At 41.9% G+C, this 15,478-nt stretch overlaps 1 protein-coding gene across 1 annotated transcript; it reads left to right on the top strand.

Moving 5' to 3' along the window:
* Nucleotides 1-414: 414 nt before the first annotated feature.
* LOC108796502 (myelin P2 protein-like) lies at nucleotides 415-11,000 on the top strand. The gene is made up of 4 exons (XM_018567991.1): nucleotides 415-555; nucleotides 5,820-5,992; nucleotides 7,718-7,819; nucleotides 10,750-11,000. Exons 1-4 carry the CDS (start codon nucleotides 483-485, stop codon nucleotides 10,804-10,806), a joined length of 405 nt encoding a protein of 134 aa, XP_018423493.1. The 5' UTR covers nucleotides 415-482; the 3' UTR covers nucleotides 10,807-11,000.
* The last annotated feature ends 4,478 nt before the right edge of the window (nucleotides 11,001-15,478 follow it).

The following is a 15,478-nucleotide window of genomic DNA, read 5'->3' on the forward strand; positions in this document are numbered from 1 at the left end:
GAAAACTAAATGAAAAATCTAAAATAATATTGGTTACAAAGAAACATAATAAAACGGAAGAAAAATAAATAAACATCACTAGAGTCCTTTTAATGTGAACAGCCCTCCTAAGCGTTTTTGAACACAGTGATCAGAGAGGAAAACCTCCGGTCAGAGGAGAATAAAGTTTTAGAACAGAGTGGAATATTCATCCAGGTGAATCCACTATCCGCCCGGGCTGAGCTAATCATTATTATCACAGCCATGTGCTCCCCGGGAAGCATCCCCTTCCATGTGATGCTGGATGAAAGAGCTGAGCTGGTCAGCTCCTGACAATGAAGAGCAGCCACAAGGCGTGACCGATGCTCTGACATCAGCGGCACCCTCACCAGTCACCGGTCACCACGGACAGAACGCGGCCACTTTATAAAGCGGCTCAGCATCCTCAGCTGGCTCAGCTCTCTCCGCATCTCTGTGCAGCGCCGCTCCTGTATCGCAGCATCATGGTGGATCAGTTCATTGGCACCTGGAAGCTGTGTGACAGCCAGGGTTTCGATGAGTATATGCAGAAGCTAGGTAAGCTGGAGTCCGCTCTCTGTGCACATGAGCCTGCCAAGCGCTTATACATGCGCCTGTGTGCGCTGCGATCAGGATAGGAAACTGAGTGTGCAGCGGAGATTCTCTCACATTTTACAGGGATGTCCCTTCATTTCTCTAAGACATGTCTGTGTTTTCGCATGATCGCAGTTGTCACTTATCTGTCTTTATTAGGGTTCCCTGATGTCTCTGGGCGCTGAGTGCATGCTATCAACGTTTTCTATTGATTAGTTATTGATCTCTTGCAGGTTTATCTGATGCTGCCTGCGCTATGCCCAATACTTCTGCAGCTCTGAGACCATTGACACCATCGTTTCATTCTGCTCACTACTGACAGCTGGAAATGTTTGTCATTGCCTGAAATTGGCTGTGTATGGCCTCACCTTCAACCAACTGAAGGCTTACTGAATGACTACTACATACTGCCCACCTACCTAACAAATTCACCTCCAATCTACCACCAATCTTCCTCCCACCCACCTACTCAATCATTCTACAACCTGCCACCCACCTACTTAACCAATCTACTACCTACCCACCTAACCAACCTGCCACCCACGTACCTAACTAATTTACTACCAACCTACATGGCCAATCTACCAACAACCTACCTGATCAATCTACCACCAACCTACCTAACTAGCCTGCCACCACCCACCAAACCAATCCACTACTCACCCAACCACCAACCAATCTACCACCAACCTACCTGAAAAATCTACCACCCTCCTACCTAACCAATCTACCACAAACCTACCTAAATAGCCTGCCTTTACCCACCAAGCCAATCCACTACCCAACCTCCAATCAATCTACTACTAACCTACTTGACAAATCTACCACCCACCTAACCAATCTAACACCTACATACCTAACTAGCCTGCCACCCACCCATCTACCCAACCAAGCTGCCACCCGCCCACCTAACCAATCTACCACCAACCTACCTAACCAACCTCCCACCAGTGGTTACATTGGAGCCGTCACATGATCAGATGGTATGCTGCTTTGATCCATTTGATTGTCCTTGGGATTGAGAGCTAATTGAAAGTGGCTGCAACTGTCTGAGAACTGCAGTGTGTATGGTCAGTGTTTATAGAGAGCAAAAACCAATATACAGAATACCAAATCATTATATGTCTCTAGCTGGATGCGCACGTTCCTGAGTGTGGGGGGCTCACATCACATGATGCCCAACGTATTCCTAAAATCTACAAATGAATTTACTGTGTGCTTCTTTGTCTGTTCATTGTGGCTTTTCTTTCAGCTTGTGTGATGCATGACGCCTGTTCACTGAGATGATTTCCTAGGACTTTTCCCCCAGTCTCTGTAATTTGTACCTCGGTGATAAGTCAGATTACAGATGACTGCTCCCTGACTTACAGCAGTTGTCCTAAAACAAACAACAAATGTATAAAAATGAATGTTACTAATCCAAACCAGTGACTGCCCCCTTCTTGGCTGCACAGGGGGCTGTGATACACAGATGTAAGGAAAAGGCATTTTTGGTATGTTTTTTGAAGTTTTGCAAATCCAGTTGCTATGTGTTTGGATTTTTTTGATGTGCCGGGCTTTGGCAACGTGGAAAGTTAATCCAATCACTTGGTCACATGACAGCACACCGCAAAGACACTTGTAATGCGTTTGCTTTGTAATCAGACTAAATGGTTTCCCTAGTGTCTGGTTTCCGAGTTTTATACAGTTACGAGTTTTACTCTGACACAATGCCTCATGCCTCCAACACACATCTAAAATATGTACTGATGTTATACGGGTTTACAAGCTTTTTAAAAGGTTTTTTATTTTTTAAACACCTATCTGCGGCTGAACTTTGCATGAAAATGCATGTACGTCTGTGCGTTTAACACACAATAAAGACATGTTTTTGGTGGGGTTTGTGCAATAATGTGTGTTCTGATGAGTGAACCTGCTTGCACTTTGCATGTACATGCTTATGGCCATATTGTATATGGCTTTGCATCAGCGCTACCCAACCATGGGACCCTGGGGTGCCTTCTGCTTTCCTCAGGGGTGCCTTGAAATGTTTGCACAGCATCATGTCTTTACATGGTGCAGGCCGGCTTCTGATGTAAAAGGCAACTCTTGATATGACAGGGGAGCTCTGATGTAAAGATGGGGATCTGATGTGAAGGGGGGGAAGGGGCCCGCCTGATGTGAAGGTGGGGCTTCTGATGTGAAGGGGCATGTGATGTGAAAAGAGGGGGCTCTGCTGTAATGGGGGCAGCTAGCATGAGAGAGGGGACTCAGATGTGAAAGTAGGGCTCTTAATGTGAAGGGGGCTGCTAACGTAAAGGGGGGCTCCTGATCTAATGGGGACTTTGATGTGAAAGAGGGGCTCTAGTACACAGCATTTTTTTACATTTTAGACTGGGGTGCTTCGAGAATTTACACACTTTTAAAGGGTGCTGTGACTGAAAAAAGGTTGAGAAACACTGCTTTAAATCCCCATTTACACTAAGTCGGGTTCACACCTGAGCGTTTTTCCACGCGGATATAGTCGCTCAAAAATGCGCAAAACACACATTTCCATGCAAGTCAAAGGTGACTGTTGACACCTTAACATTGTGTCGCACGTAGGAAAACATCTGTCGAGCAAAAAGATGCAGGAGCTCTTTTCAGGTGGATGTCGCACAGTTTTGGTCTCATAGACATCTCTATAGAGGGAGAAATGCACATTTTTTAAAGTTAAAAAGGCGCAAAGAAAAATTGGGCAATAAACGTGCGAAACTGAAAACGCTTAGGTGTGAACCAAGCCTGTTCACCTGATCCTAAAGCATTTTTCTACATGTTGACTCGCATTTAAAAAAAATATTTCCATGTGTTTTTAGGCTTCAGGTGTTTTTGCTTTTCCAAATGTAAAGTTGTACCATCTGTGGCATCATGTTATCCTCACTCTTATATCTGCTGCCTGGTTTTTCTGTGTGGTGCTCCCAGACCGGGAAAACTTCATGTGCAATTTCTTCCCAGACCCTCTGCTACGAGCCATGGTTCTTGTAATAGCAATCACTGGGGTCATAGAGGTTCCCTCACCAAGGCTCCACATCTAGCATGGACACTCCTGATTCCTCCATTTTATTCACAGGCCTAAGATTTCAAGGAGAAAGAGACGGGTTGTTAGGCGCAAAAGAGCGCTAAAACACTTGTGTCATGGGTTTTCAGGAACTCCGGTTGAAGTCTATCAGGCCAAAAATGTAACATTCAGCCTTAAAAAGTGCATGTCATTTTTCATGTGACAAGCGGCAGCATGATGCTTAGGTGTGAATGGGCACTATAGAATATAATGGGGATCTTCATTTTGAATGTTGCCGTTTCGGAAATGCTCGATAAGTCACTCAGGTGCGAATGGCGGCTGAGATGCACTACAGTTGTGTTGTACTACACCAGTGTTATTCATCTATATAGGGCCCCAAAATATATTTTGATGCACTGCTTCAGATATAGTGTCCCTGGCTAGATCTGTTTTGGCATACCATGGACTGCATATGCTGGTACAGACATGTGGGGTACCTAGTTTGTAACTGCCTGGTCAGATGTGGTTTCGAGATTTGCCCCTTGAGATATCTGATGACCTAGAAGAAGAGGATAACCAGCCTGGGATATTTGCAGAGTTGACATTATAGAGCACGTAGTTCTGTGAGTGAAAATACTGTGCACTGCATCATTTGTGACCCACAGCTTCATCAGCAAGTGAGCCCCATTTATATCATGACAACTACAAGTGGACACAATGCCGTGTAGTCACTTATGGACACATACAGTATGTAGTTCAGGGATGGGCAACTCCAGCCCTCCAGCTGTGCTTTACCTACCAACATTCCAACATGCCTCTGTCTCTGTTAATCATGCCTGAAACTCTGTCTTGCAATGCCTCACGGGCTTGTAGTTCCTCAACAACTGGAGGGCCGGAGTTACCCACCCCTGAGTAGTACATAGTTGACAGACTTATACATGCAGCTTTAATGAGGCCATCCATCTACTGTAGGTCACAAAGAACAATTATTGGCCAAGCAGATGGGAATGCTAAAGTATATTGGCTTATACATCAGTGTTCAGCTTCATTCATCGAAGACCACTATTGATTTATAATTCCAAGGGGAACTGGTGTATTCACAACATTTTAAAAACATGGCCGAGATTTTGTCTACTGCTTGAAAATCTGTTACCAAGCAATATTTAAAAGCAATCTTACACCGAACTGAACAGGACAGCATAGTGCTCCACAAACTGAGGGAATGGTGGGATATGTAGTGCCACTTTATTAGAAATGTGACATACTGCACCTTGCTTATCATTGTAGAGCCTCGGTATAAACTGTTCCAATATGCAATACTTCTGCGTTTAATATTATAAATATGTTCTAGTTAATGTTTTATTAATAAAATGTTTCATTTTGTATAGTTTTTGTTTAGATATTCATCTGTGAGATGGCAAAGGAAAACCGGATGGAATGAAAAGAATGAATATGCTTTTAGTGGCCATTTGTAACATTCAGTGGTCTCCACATGTTTTTATTGATACTTAGGGGTCTATTCACAAAGCTGCCGAGGGCAGCCGAGGGAATGACCGATCAGAAGTGAAGTGAGCCGAACACTGTTCGGCTATTCACTTCAGGCTGGTACGGCTGATTTCAGCCGTATATCGGCTGAAATCAGCCGTACATCGGCTTGCTTCGTGTGGCTTCGGATCAGCCGAACATGCTCAGCATGTTCGGCTGACCCGAAGTGCAGAAGGAGTTCGACTCAGCCGATCCAACATCTGGATCGGCTGAGCCGAACCTCCGGCAGGCTTCACACTGCTGTTCGGGCTATTCTGAAAGATCCCGAACAGCAGTGAGAGAATAGCCGAATGCCGCCGAGCGGCATTTGGCTCGAATCATTGTATGTTGTTGCGGTTAGAGCTCTAACTTGCAGCAGGGTCATTTTGGGGCCCTGTTTTGCAAAGCTTTGGGGCCCCTGCTTTGCTGAGGCTTACATTAGATTTAGTTACCTGCATTGCATCTCACCCTGCTCCCAGTTCTTCAGAGTATTGCCCTAAGATTCTGATGTGGATGTGCCATCATCACGGGTGACTGCCTACTATGAGGCCTGAGAACCTGAGAAATGGGACCCTTTTAGATGGGCTGGTGTGAATTCTGCACCAAGCACATTCTGTAAAATAAGACTTTTTTTTCCCCCCTATACCCTAAACAATATAGCTTCAGTATTCTGTTCTTTGCCTTGCAGGGGTTGGTTTTGCCACAAGAAAAGCAGGTGCTGTGGCAAAGCCAAACGTGATCATTTCTAAAAATGGTGATGAGATCTGCCTGAGAACAGAGAGCACCCTGAAAAACACAGAGATGAAGTTCAGACTTGGAGAGGAGTTTGATGAGACAACCGCAGACAGCAGGAAAACGAGGGTAAGTGCGGCACAGCACAATGATTGTTTCTTATCTTTTTATATGTTGCATGTGCAACTCTCAACAGAGAAAGCATGGCTTATTTTGTTTTTTGTTTTTTTAAGAATAAGATCTTTGCTTTCAAAGGATAACCATCTGCAAGATAGATCTCTGGTAACCTGTAACACTTGTGAACGGTGAAACTTATTGCAGGTCCCTTTAAAGTATGACTAGGGACTCCTATTAACAAATATGTGCTAAGGCACTTAATCATAATTACATCTGTACTTATCATTTTCTTAGTCCCCCTACAAAGTCCCACAAGTACCTGATGATCCTGCCAGTGAAGTCCACCTAATGCAGCTTCCTGTGAAGGGGTGGCAACAATACTGCACTGTTCCTGAACTGAAAGCAGAGTTGCCACTCTCATGTAGGCTGTGCCTGTAGTGTAACTACAGTGGGATGAAAGGAGGATTTGTAAAGAAATAATTTTGTATACTTTATGAGGCTTGTGCATCACATAGTAACAGGATTTGGTACTTATTTAGACTCTCTTACAGGATCCTTTAGTTATATTTTGACTAGTAAAACAGGCCACCCTATTCTTGTTTCAAATGAGTCCCACAAGCAGCTACCCTTTTACTTCTGCAGTTTAGGAATGTGCCGTGAAGCATAGACCTAAGGTTATAGATTCATTCTAAACAACACCTGAAACCAGTTAGCAAAAGTAACATTGACTGAGAGAGAAGTACACCTGTCATGAGTGGGGGAGAGGCTGTCATTCAAATTACTTATTTACATGGATGTGCAGAGCTGTACAGCGTGCAGAAACCTGTGTGTAGCCGTGTGCAGCTGCTTCATATGCAACGTGTAGCTGTGTGCAGCTGCCTATACATCTATGACATGACATGGTTGCATGCGACTGCATGCTGACCAAAACTTGCACATCCATACAGGTAAGGATGCCTGCCCTTGGACTCAGCCTGTCTGCATCTAAGGGCATGCATCTGTACCTTTACGGATGTGCAAGTTTGAGTCAGTTCGAGTGCAGCGGTGCCCTGTCATAGGGGTGTACCTCCTGGGCGCAGGATTCTGCATGGGTATGCACGCTGAATAGCTGTGCACATCTGTGGGAATGAGACCATATACTAACAGGAAATGACAAGGACACTGCATTTCTGGTAAGATTCTCAGGTATTTTCTGCACACTCTGAAAATGTTTTTAGTATAAAAATGAATGCAGCCACCACATCTTAGTATTGGCAAGCTGTATACAGTATCTCTCAGAAGTGAATACACCCCTCACTTGTGTTGCCAGAGGTTTAGACATTAATGGCTGTGTGTTGAGTTATTTTGAGGGGACAGCAAATGTACACTGATATACAAGCTGTACACTCAGTACTTTACATTGTAGCAAAGTGTCATTTCTTCTGTGTCATCACACGAAATGATATAACAAAATATTTACAAAAATGTGAGGGGTGTACTTCTGTGAGATACTGTATATTAAATGTTTTGTGAGTTTAGTTATTATTTATTTTCAACTAATTCTCTTTTTACACTCCATTGCTTGTCGTCACAACAGTATTTTGTTTATACAAATCAGGAAAGTAGAGGAGTTATTACTTGACTTCTTGAATTTGCCTACGTCATGGGATCCCTATAGTTAGCTGAGAGCTGGTTTGAATGTGTTGCCTTTGTTCTCTACTATATACAAACTCATATATCATGCTGTTTGTATTGCAGACTCTTATAACCTGCGATGACGGAGTGCTAACACAGGTGCAGAAATGGGATGGAAAGGAGACTACGATCACAAGGGAACTGAAGAATGGACAGATGGTGGTGGTCAGTATCTGCATCTAATTAAGCAAGGCAAAATGAACCAGGGAAAAGCCGCACTAGTTATGAATGGCCGACTCCAGTAAAATTGCTCTATTTAGTTTTGGATAGAGAAGGAAATGGAGTAAGGCAAAAACACACATTTTTAGTAGAATGGGGAAAGGTTAACCTCTGACACTGTCAATGGCTGCCATGCATATTTATTTCATAATTTTTTTGGACACCTCCTGCTAACAAGTCTAAACAGTCTACAAGAAAGGATATGAAGTAATCCTTAATGCAGAGGTTCTGTGAGTGACATTTATTTTACTTGTAACTGTTGGCAAAGCCCAAATAATGGGTTGGTATCACACTCTTAACTAAGATGTGGTATATAGATTGTGACTGCCTATTACTTGGATGCTTTTTGTGGATGTCTTTTTTTTTTTTTTTTTTTTTTTTTTTCCCTTTACAGATAGTTTTGACAAATGTTTTTTTTGCATTAAAGTCAAGGTCTTGTAATCATTAAAGGACTTAGTTCCCCTTTCTGACAATGTTTCCTGCAATACCTATATATCGGGTAACCTGAAACGTGGTCACATTCCCCAACCCCCCACTTTCCTAAATTGTAGGGTTCTTCTCCCTGCACCGATGTGTAGTTTTCATATATTTAGTGTGGCTGTGCTCCATGAAGACAATACATTATTCATTCATGGTGATTTGTGAAGGAAAAGAGTACAAGCCCTATCAGCCACCACCACAGAAGGACTCTGAGCTCTTATGGAGCCCAAGTGTTGTGACGTCACTGCATTTTTGTCCATTGTTTACTTTGTTCTGCCCCATAATAGTTGGTTCGTATCTCTGTGTGGACCAGGGGCTAGGAAGTAAACTGTGCAGGAGCCTTTATATTGCACCATCAATACACAATTCTGTATCTGTATCACCCCATTACACCTAATACTCTAAGCTATATTAGAGCATCATTGGCTTATACCATGGTGAACTGTAACTTCTTCTAATGTCTGCATTGCTCCCTTAAGCTGACTACACATGGTGAAATTTGATTTCAAACTAGCTTATACCCTAATAGACTGTAACCATTTTTTTAACTGATCCATTGCTCCTGCATTACTACTGCATTCCGTAGTAGTCTTTTTTTGGCTTTTCCCAACAATGCAATAGGAGGGCCTAGCCAATTGATTGTATATTTATTAAATTGTTTAAGTAGGCCCTTTATAGTTCAGTTGTTGGCAAATCCAAAGGAGCTTGTAGAGAAATTGCTTCATGAGTGATCAGCTTTGGACACTAATAGACTGCTAACTTTTCTACCTACTAAAAAACAACACTACTGTACAACCTTTTCTACAAAATATATGCAAAAGCAATACAAATGACTAACATGCAGGGCTGGTTTTGTGTTTATATACTGTACATACACGCCAGAATAGACCCTGATCCAGCAGGCTAATGTAGCCAAAAATCAGCCTGCCTACCCAGTTTACCAGCCCACAGTCATCCTGTAATACATTGCAAAATTAGTATGCAGCTCAATAACTTTACATTTAATTATGAGTCACAGCAGTAGGGCTGGCTAGAGGAGATGTTGAAGATCATTTCCATCCCATTAGCTATACATAATCTGAGGAAGAACGGAGTCCAATGCACAGAAGACAGAGGGGAGAAATGGTGTGTAGCGTGGCAGTGGTGCAGTCATTAGTGATGCATATGACAATTTTGGGGTCTTCTTTAGGCACAGAAGGCAGACACAGGCAGATGTAGGTGAGCTTGGAATGCCAGAACAAACAATGGGAGGGATGGGAGTTATATTGTGTAAGCAAGTGAGCACACGAGCAGTTAGACTCAAATCTGGTAGTCAGTGTTTCTTACTGATCCGAGTAACTGATATCATGGACACTTATTTTTGGCCAGTGCTTTCATGGAATGTCCAATAATATGGACAGTTACCAATTGTGTTCTTAACAAAGGTATCAGAAATGTGGCTTGTAAAACAAATGGGGGTGAACAACAAAGCTAAATAGCTAAGTAAGGCCATAGAGCTCAAAGGGTGCTCAGGTATATCTGACCCTTGGAGGGGTCTATTTTGTCAGCTTTGTCAGCGTATGTTTCTAGCTATGGGGCCAAAATTAGTGCCATCTTATTTAGTGATGAATGTCATTCTCAAAGGTTTTTCTACTTGTGAAATGTTCTCCCAGTCCCAAGATTGTTTGGTCAGGTGGCTCCGGTGCTGTCTTAGATATAGTAACCTTTCTTACTGAAATCTGATTGGGGCAATGCCCATTTATCTATGGCAAGCTTGACTTACCAGGCTTAACTAAATTAGTGATTACTGCAGCAATTGGCATGCGGAAAAGGAGTTGCCATTTATTAAATAGAAGGCATACATACAAGTCTTCAGACCCCAACCTCAAGCTGGGAAGTGAGTGATAAGGAAGGGGGGATATACATAGTGTAGACTGCACAGCTCAAGCACAGATTTAGTGACAAGTTCCTTTTTGTAAGATGGCAATGAACAAGGTGATTATTTTTGCACAATATGATGGTTTAGCAAACTTTCATGATTGTACTTATGAATAAACTTGTACATATTGGACAAACTGTTTTTTTTTGACAGGACAGATAATTACTTTTAGCAGTCAATCAATAATAACAGATGTTGTCAGTGTGAACGATTATAGAGCATTAAGGGGCTATGGAGTCACTGTGACATCTATATTACCAACACATATGATATGAACAACATAAGCCTTTTAAGAAAGTTATTAAAAATGTAAATGGTGTTTCTTTTTACCGTTGTTACAACTTTACAATTGTATCTATTTTTTGGACCGGATGAAAATGTGTTTATCTAGCCTAAAGACTTGGATAGACTAATGCAGTTGACGGACATTTAGCATACTTGTTGTCTAACGAATATCTTGTTTATCTGTCACTTTCAGACCTGCACGTTGGATGAGGTGAAATGTGTCCGTCTTTACGACAAGGTGAAGTCCTAGATTTCAGTTTACGATTAGACTGAAACAGGAACACTGCTCAGTTCAATGAGCCTCGCTCAGCTACACTACTCTGCCTGTGTATCTCTATTTTTACTTCTTAATCAGATGAGCTATTATGTAAAATTGTACATGGAGGCAGTAGTGTGCCCAATCTGAACCTGCTGTGAATCTGAAATAAAGTCCTTACACTCCAATTTAAGTGTAGTATTATTTGTATACCAAAATCTTATATTGTAATTTATGAATTATTTAACCAATTGTTACTGATAGATCTCCAGACCAAGCTATAGATGAACAACAGCTGAAAGCCCCCATCTTGAAGTTAAAGGCTAGGGCTATATGGATATTCTTTAGTAGCTTAATAGTGGTACTATTGGTCTTTGTTTGTAGCACATTGATTTTAACGGACCTGCTACAAAAGATACTTACAGTAGTGAGCGCACAATCTCAGATGATTGCAAAATGCCACAATTTAATTGTGTGGCAGAAACATTTAGCGATTAATCTTCTCTTCCATAGACTTGAATGAGAGCAGGAGATTAATCGCTCAACAATTTTAGGCCTAAACAGACTTTAGACTGTTTCGACCTAGGCTCTAAAGTGCGTTATTTTCTGCCAGTCAGAGTGGCTTATAGGAAGTTTATCACTTTGAATTGGGAAATGTGGATGCATGCTACAGGTCATAGCAGCATGTGTAGATTTGCAGGTTGTATGCATTGTGTTTCAGGATTCCTTAAGGTATTTGCAGTACCTTGAGCTGTCAGCTAAAAGCCCATCAAGACATGTTTGTTCTTGTGATGTAATCTGCACTGTGATCACACAGGCATGTCTTTATTATTTACACCTTCAATTGCATCATGTCCTGTAGGCAGAATATGTCATGGACGCATCAAAACCAATTTTGGTCTTCACTCAAAAGGTACCAAAGCACTTGCAGCTTTTTGAAACTTATTTCTCAACACATTTTTACAGGATAACAAAATTTGCATACATATGTATGCATTATGGTGTTTGCAAGTAAACATGAAGGGTCCATGCACAATTATGTTTTACTGCGTTATGCCCATTTTAATGGACTGTCAACACACCAAAACACACAAGAAATATGGACTTGCAGTATTTTTTGTGACACAGCACACTGCATTGCATGGTAGTATGTTGGGGTGCCACTATAGCCCCACAACACTCCATAGTAGGACAGGTAATAATACATACTGATGATTCTTTTTTATATATGATTTCATGCTTGCTAAAACTCCTGATGTGATATGGAGGTGCCTTTTGCTAGAAAAGCCATTAAAACAGTCTGAAGTTCTTCTTGAGATACCACCGATTGGGAACAATGCCATAAAGCACAACACATTTCTTCATTGTATGTGTGCAAGAGATGTACTGTGCATTATCAGAGTCTGATTTGAAAACCAACAATTCTGGCTCTGTGATCTTTACAGCAACAGGCAGGCAGTATATTTGAAGAATATTCATTAACCAAATTATGATATTTAAGTTTTAAAATTTTCAGTCCATTGGTATGCAACCTAGAATAGCCGATTTAAGTTAATAGAGCAATAAATCATTAATAACTCTTTACAAAGCTGTGCCATTGATGTTCACTAAACATGTTTCCAAATATTATTAAAGATATAGTGCAAAAAAGCCAATGATGATAATGATGCTATACAAATGTAAAATGAGGGTAAGTAATGCACTATACACCTGAGGCAACTTTGCAGAGATCATCTACCCTACGCAGAGATCATCTAATCTGGGGTAGTAACATTTTACCCCAGATGTCTATGCTGCCCTGCATAGTAATACCACAGCCCACCAAAATATTATTTCAACTGTTTTGGTCACCAGTACTCAGAAAAGCTGAGTACTGGTGACCAAAGCCTTGAGCTGGAGAGAGTCCAGCGGAGGGCAACCAAACTAATTAGGGGAATGGAGAACCTGAGCTACGACACAAGGCTACTAAATTTAAACATGTTCACGTTGGAAGTAAGGAGATTAAGGGGGGATATGATTTTCATGTACAAGACGTTCAATGGTGACAGCAACATTAGCAACAAACTCTTTAAGATTAACCCCATTACAAAAACTAGAGGCAACCACCTAAAATTAGTGGGAAAAAAATTCCAGCACAAAGGGCGAAGAGGGTTCTTCACAGTAAGAGCGGTTAGGGTCTGGAACTCACTGCCGCCGGCAGTGATTGCAGCTAAAAGTGTGGAATTGTTTAAGAAACTTTTGGACGATTTCCTGAGAGACCGTAATATGCAGGGGTACAAGTACTCCTAAGAATGAAATGAAAATAGGTTGGACTTGATGGACTTGTGTCTTCAACCTCAAATACTATGTAACTGCAGAATTGATGCCCAGAAGTCTTCTATGGGGGTCTTCTCTTAGCAGAAAGAAGATTTTGACCATGGGATATAAGGATTGAAGGGAAGGATGGGTTACTTTAGTTCAGGGAGGATAAGTACACTTTGTGTGAAAGTACAGCTATCCTTCCATCTCCTACTACATCATTGTTTTTTTAAAAACCTTTTAAGTGCTTTTCAAAATCCTGTCTAGCTCCCCCTATGTAATGTTAAGGAGGGGTAGGGGGTTGAAAGTTCTGTTTACTTTAATTAACCCTGTCTGTACTGTACTGGCAAAATGCATTATTGGTTGTAAACTAGAATTAAAAACCATTTGTCCTAACAAGGGTTAAAGTCTTAGAAGCATTGTATGTTAATGTCCCTCAGTTTCCCCCTCCTACTTTTACTTTGAAACTGCTCAGAGTAGCCTGGAATCTGCATAGGGGTCTCCATCAAAGAAACAGCTAAACGATCCGATTTAAAAAAAAAATGTTTTAGACATCCTGTGTGATTAGGAACAAATAACAAACATATAGGGTGGTAGTCTCATATTTGACTGCAAAATACACTTTAAGAGCTATTAAACGCTAAGGCCTGGTTCACACCTGGACGGTTTACCAGTTTACAGTTCCTACGGTTTACAGTTCCTACGTGCTGTAAAACGCTTAACATGTGAAAACCAATTATTGCCTATGGGCATGGTTCCCACCTGGGCGTTTTACAACACGTAGGAACGCGCTGTAAATCGCCCTACACCCAAAGAAGTACGGGAGCTTCTTTGGGGCGTATTTCCCACGCGTATCCATTAGGATACAGCCGGATAGCCCTCGGAAATGCGCGTTTGGCGCTTGTTTCTTTTACCGCAAATCGCGGTAGAAACGTGCGGCAAACGCGCATATTCCATACGCCCAGGTGTGAACCCAGCCTAAAGAAAAGGGTTGACTAAATACAAATCTTTTTTTTTTCCTGTGCAGAAAGGGTTGTTTATTTCCTGTATTAGTCTATAGACGATTCTAGATGCAAACAATGATTGGATGAGTTCAAGTGATCAGTGCCTGCAGTCTCATTGACAATAATACTGTTTTCTTTTGGGTGAGCTCGAGATCCCAGTTTTTAGCATCTCTCTGGACCTTTTACTTTTAACAGTGCATTTCTAAAGACTGCTAGCCTTGGGTCTCATGAAGTGTCACTGAATTAAAGTTTGTAACAGCACTATACACCCCAGCCAGACTTTCTACACCAATCAGAGATCTACTCTGGGGTATTAGAATTTCAGCTCAGACCCTTGGGTACAATAGTGGCTGCAGCCCTGTAGTAACTACACCAATTCAAAGTTTACATTATGTATCAGAATATATCATGACAATTAAGTGGTTTGTTTATTTTAAAAGTATAGATTCTACCTGTCACTCTCTTCCTCCTACATTTCCTGGCAGAGGCTTGAGAATAATATCCCAATCCTTCAGAGGACAATTGTATCAGTTTCCTTTGTAGCTAATTGTTCTTAATTTATGGCTAAGGGAAAAAAGCACTTGAGGCAAAAGATGTAGATCCTACTTGTTCACATGGAAAGCTGCACGACCCTTCCTGCTCCAAAGTCTAGAGAAATGTAGCTTTTATCTACTGATATATGGACAAGGTCTAGTTATTAGCAGATGAGTTTAGCTCCTGGGAGACAGTTTGTTATACTATGGCAGGGGTAGCCAAATATTGACTCTCCAGCTGTGGTGAAGCTAAGGCCCCATTCACACTGAGCGATTCGCAAATTGCGCGATATCGCGCAAATGGTTGCATTGAGCAACCTAGAATCGCGGCAAAATACGCTCCAAAAAGGGTCCTGCTGTAGCGACGCACGACCCGCGACCGCGACGGACAGAGCCCCATTGAGATGCATTGGAGAGCGATATCGCGCGATAAATCGCTCAGTGTGAACGGGGCCTAAAAATGCCATCATGCATCTGTTTCTGAGAGTCTTGACTGTGACTGTCAGAATCTTGCCTAATGGGATTTGTAGTTTCACCACAGCTGGAGGGCCAAAGTTTGGCTACCCCTGTACTATGGGATTATTTTTTCCTTGATATAACCGGGTGATAGGCCAGGTGCATGGGTTCCTGTTCATGATTCAAGGCCATACTGCTAGGTTATAGAAAACTTTACTGGGAGCTGTCAATGCTGACCTCCTGAAGACGCTAGTTGCTTGGGTTTCATGCTGATCCAGAGTTTTCAATAATTAGCCAGTAACCTAAAGCGCATATGCAGATGAGGAACTCTGAATTCACCGGCTGTATATTTTGTTCAGGGCAGTGATTCAGCCT

The sequence above is a fragment of the Nanorana parkeri genome, unplaced genomic scaffold (genome assembly GCF_000935625.1).
Source record: "Nanorana parkeri isolate BGI_ZX_2015 unplaced genomic scaffold, ASM93562v1 scaffold1126, whole genome shotgun sequence".
In the NCBI taxonomy this organism is placed as follows: domain Eukaryota; kingdom Metazoa; phylum Chordata; class Amphibia; order Anura; family Dicroglossidae; genus Nanorana; species Nanorana parkeri.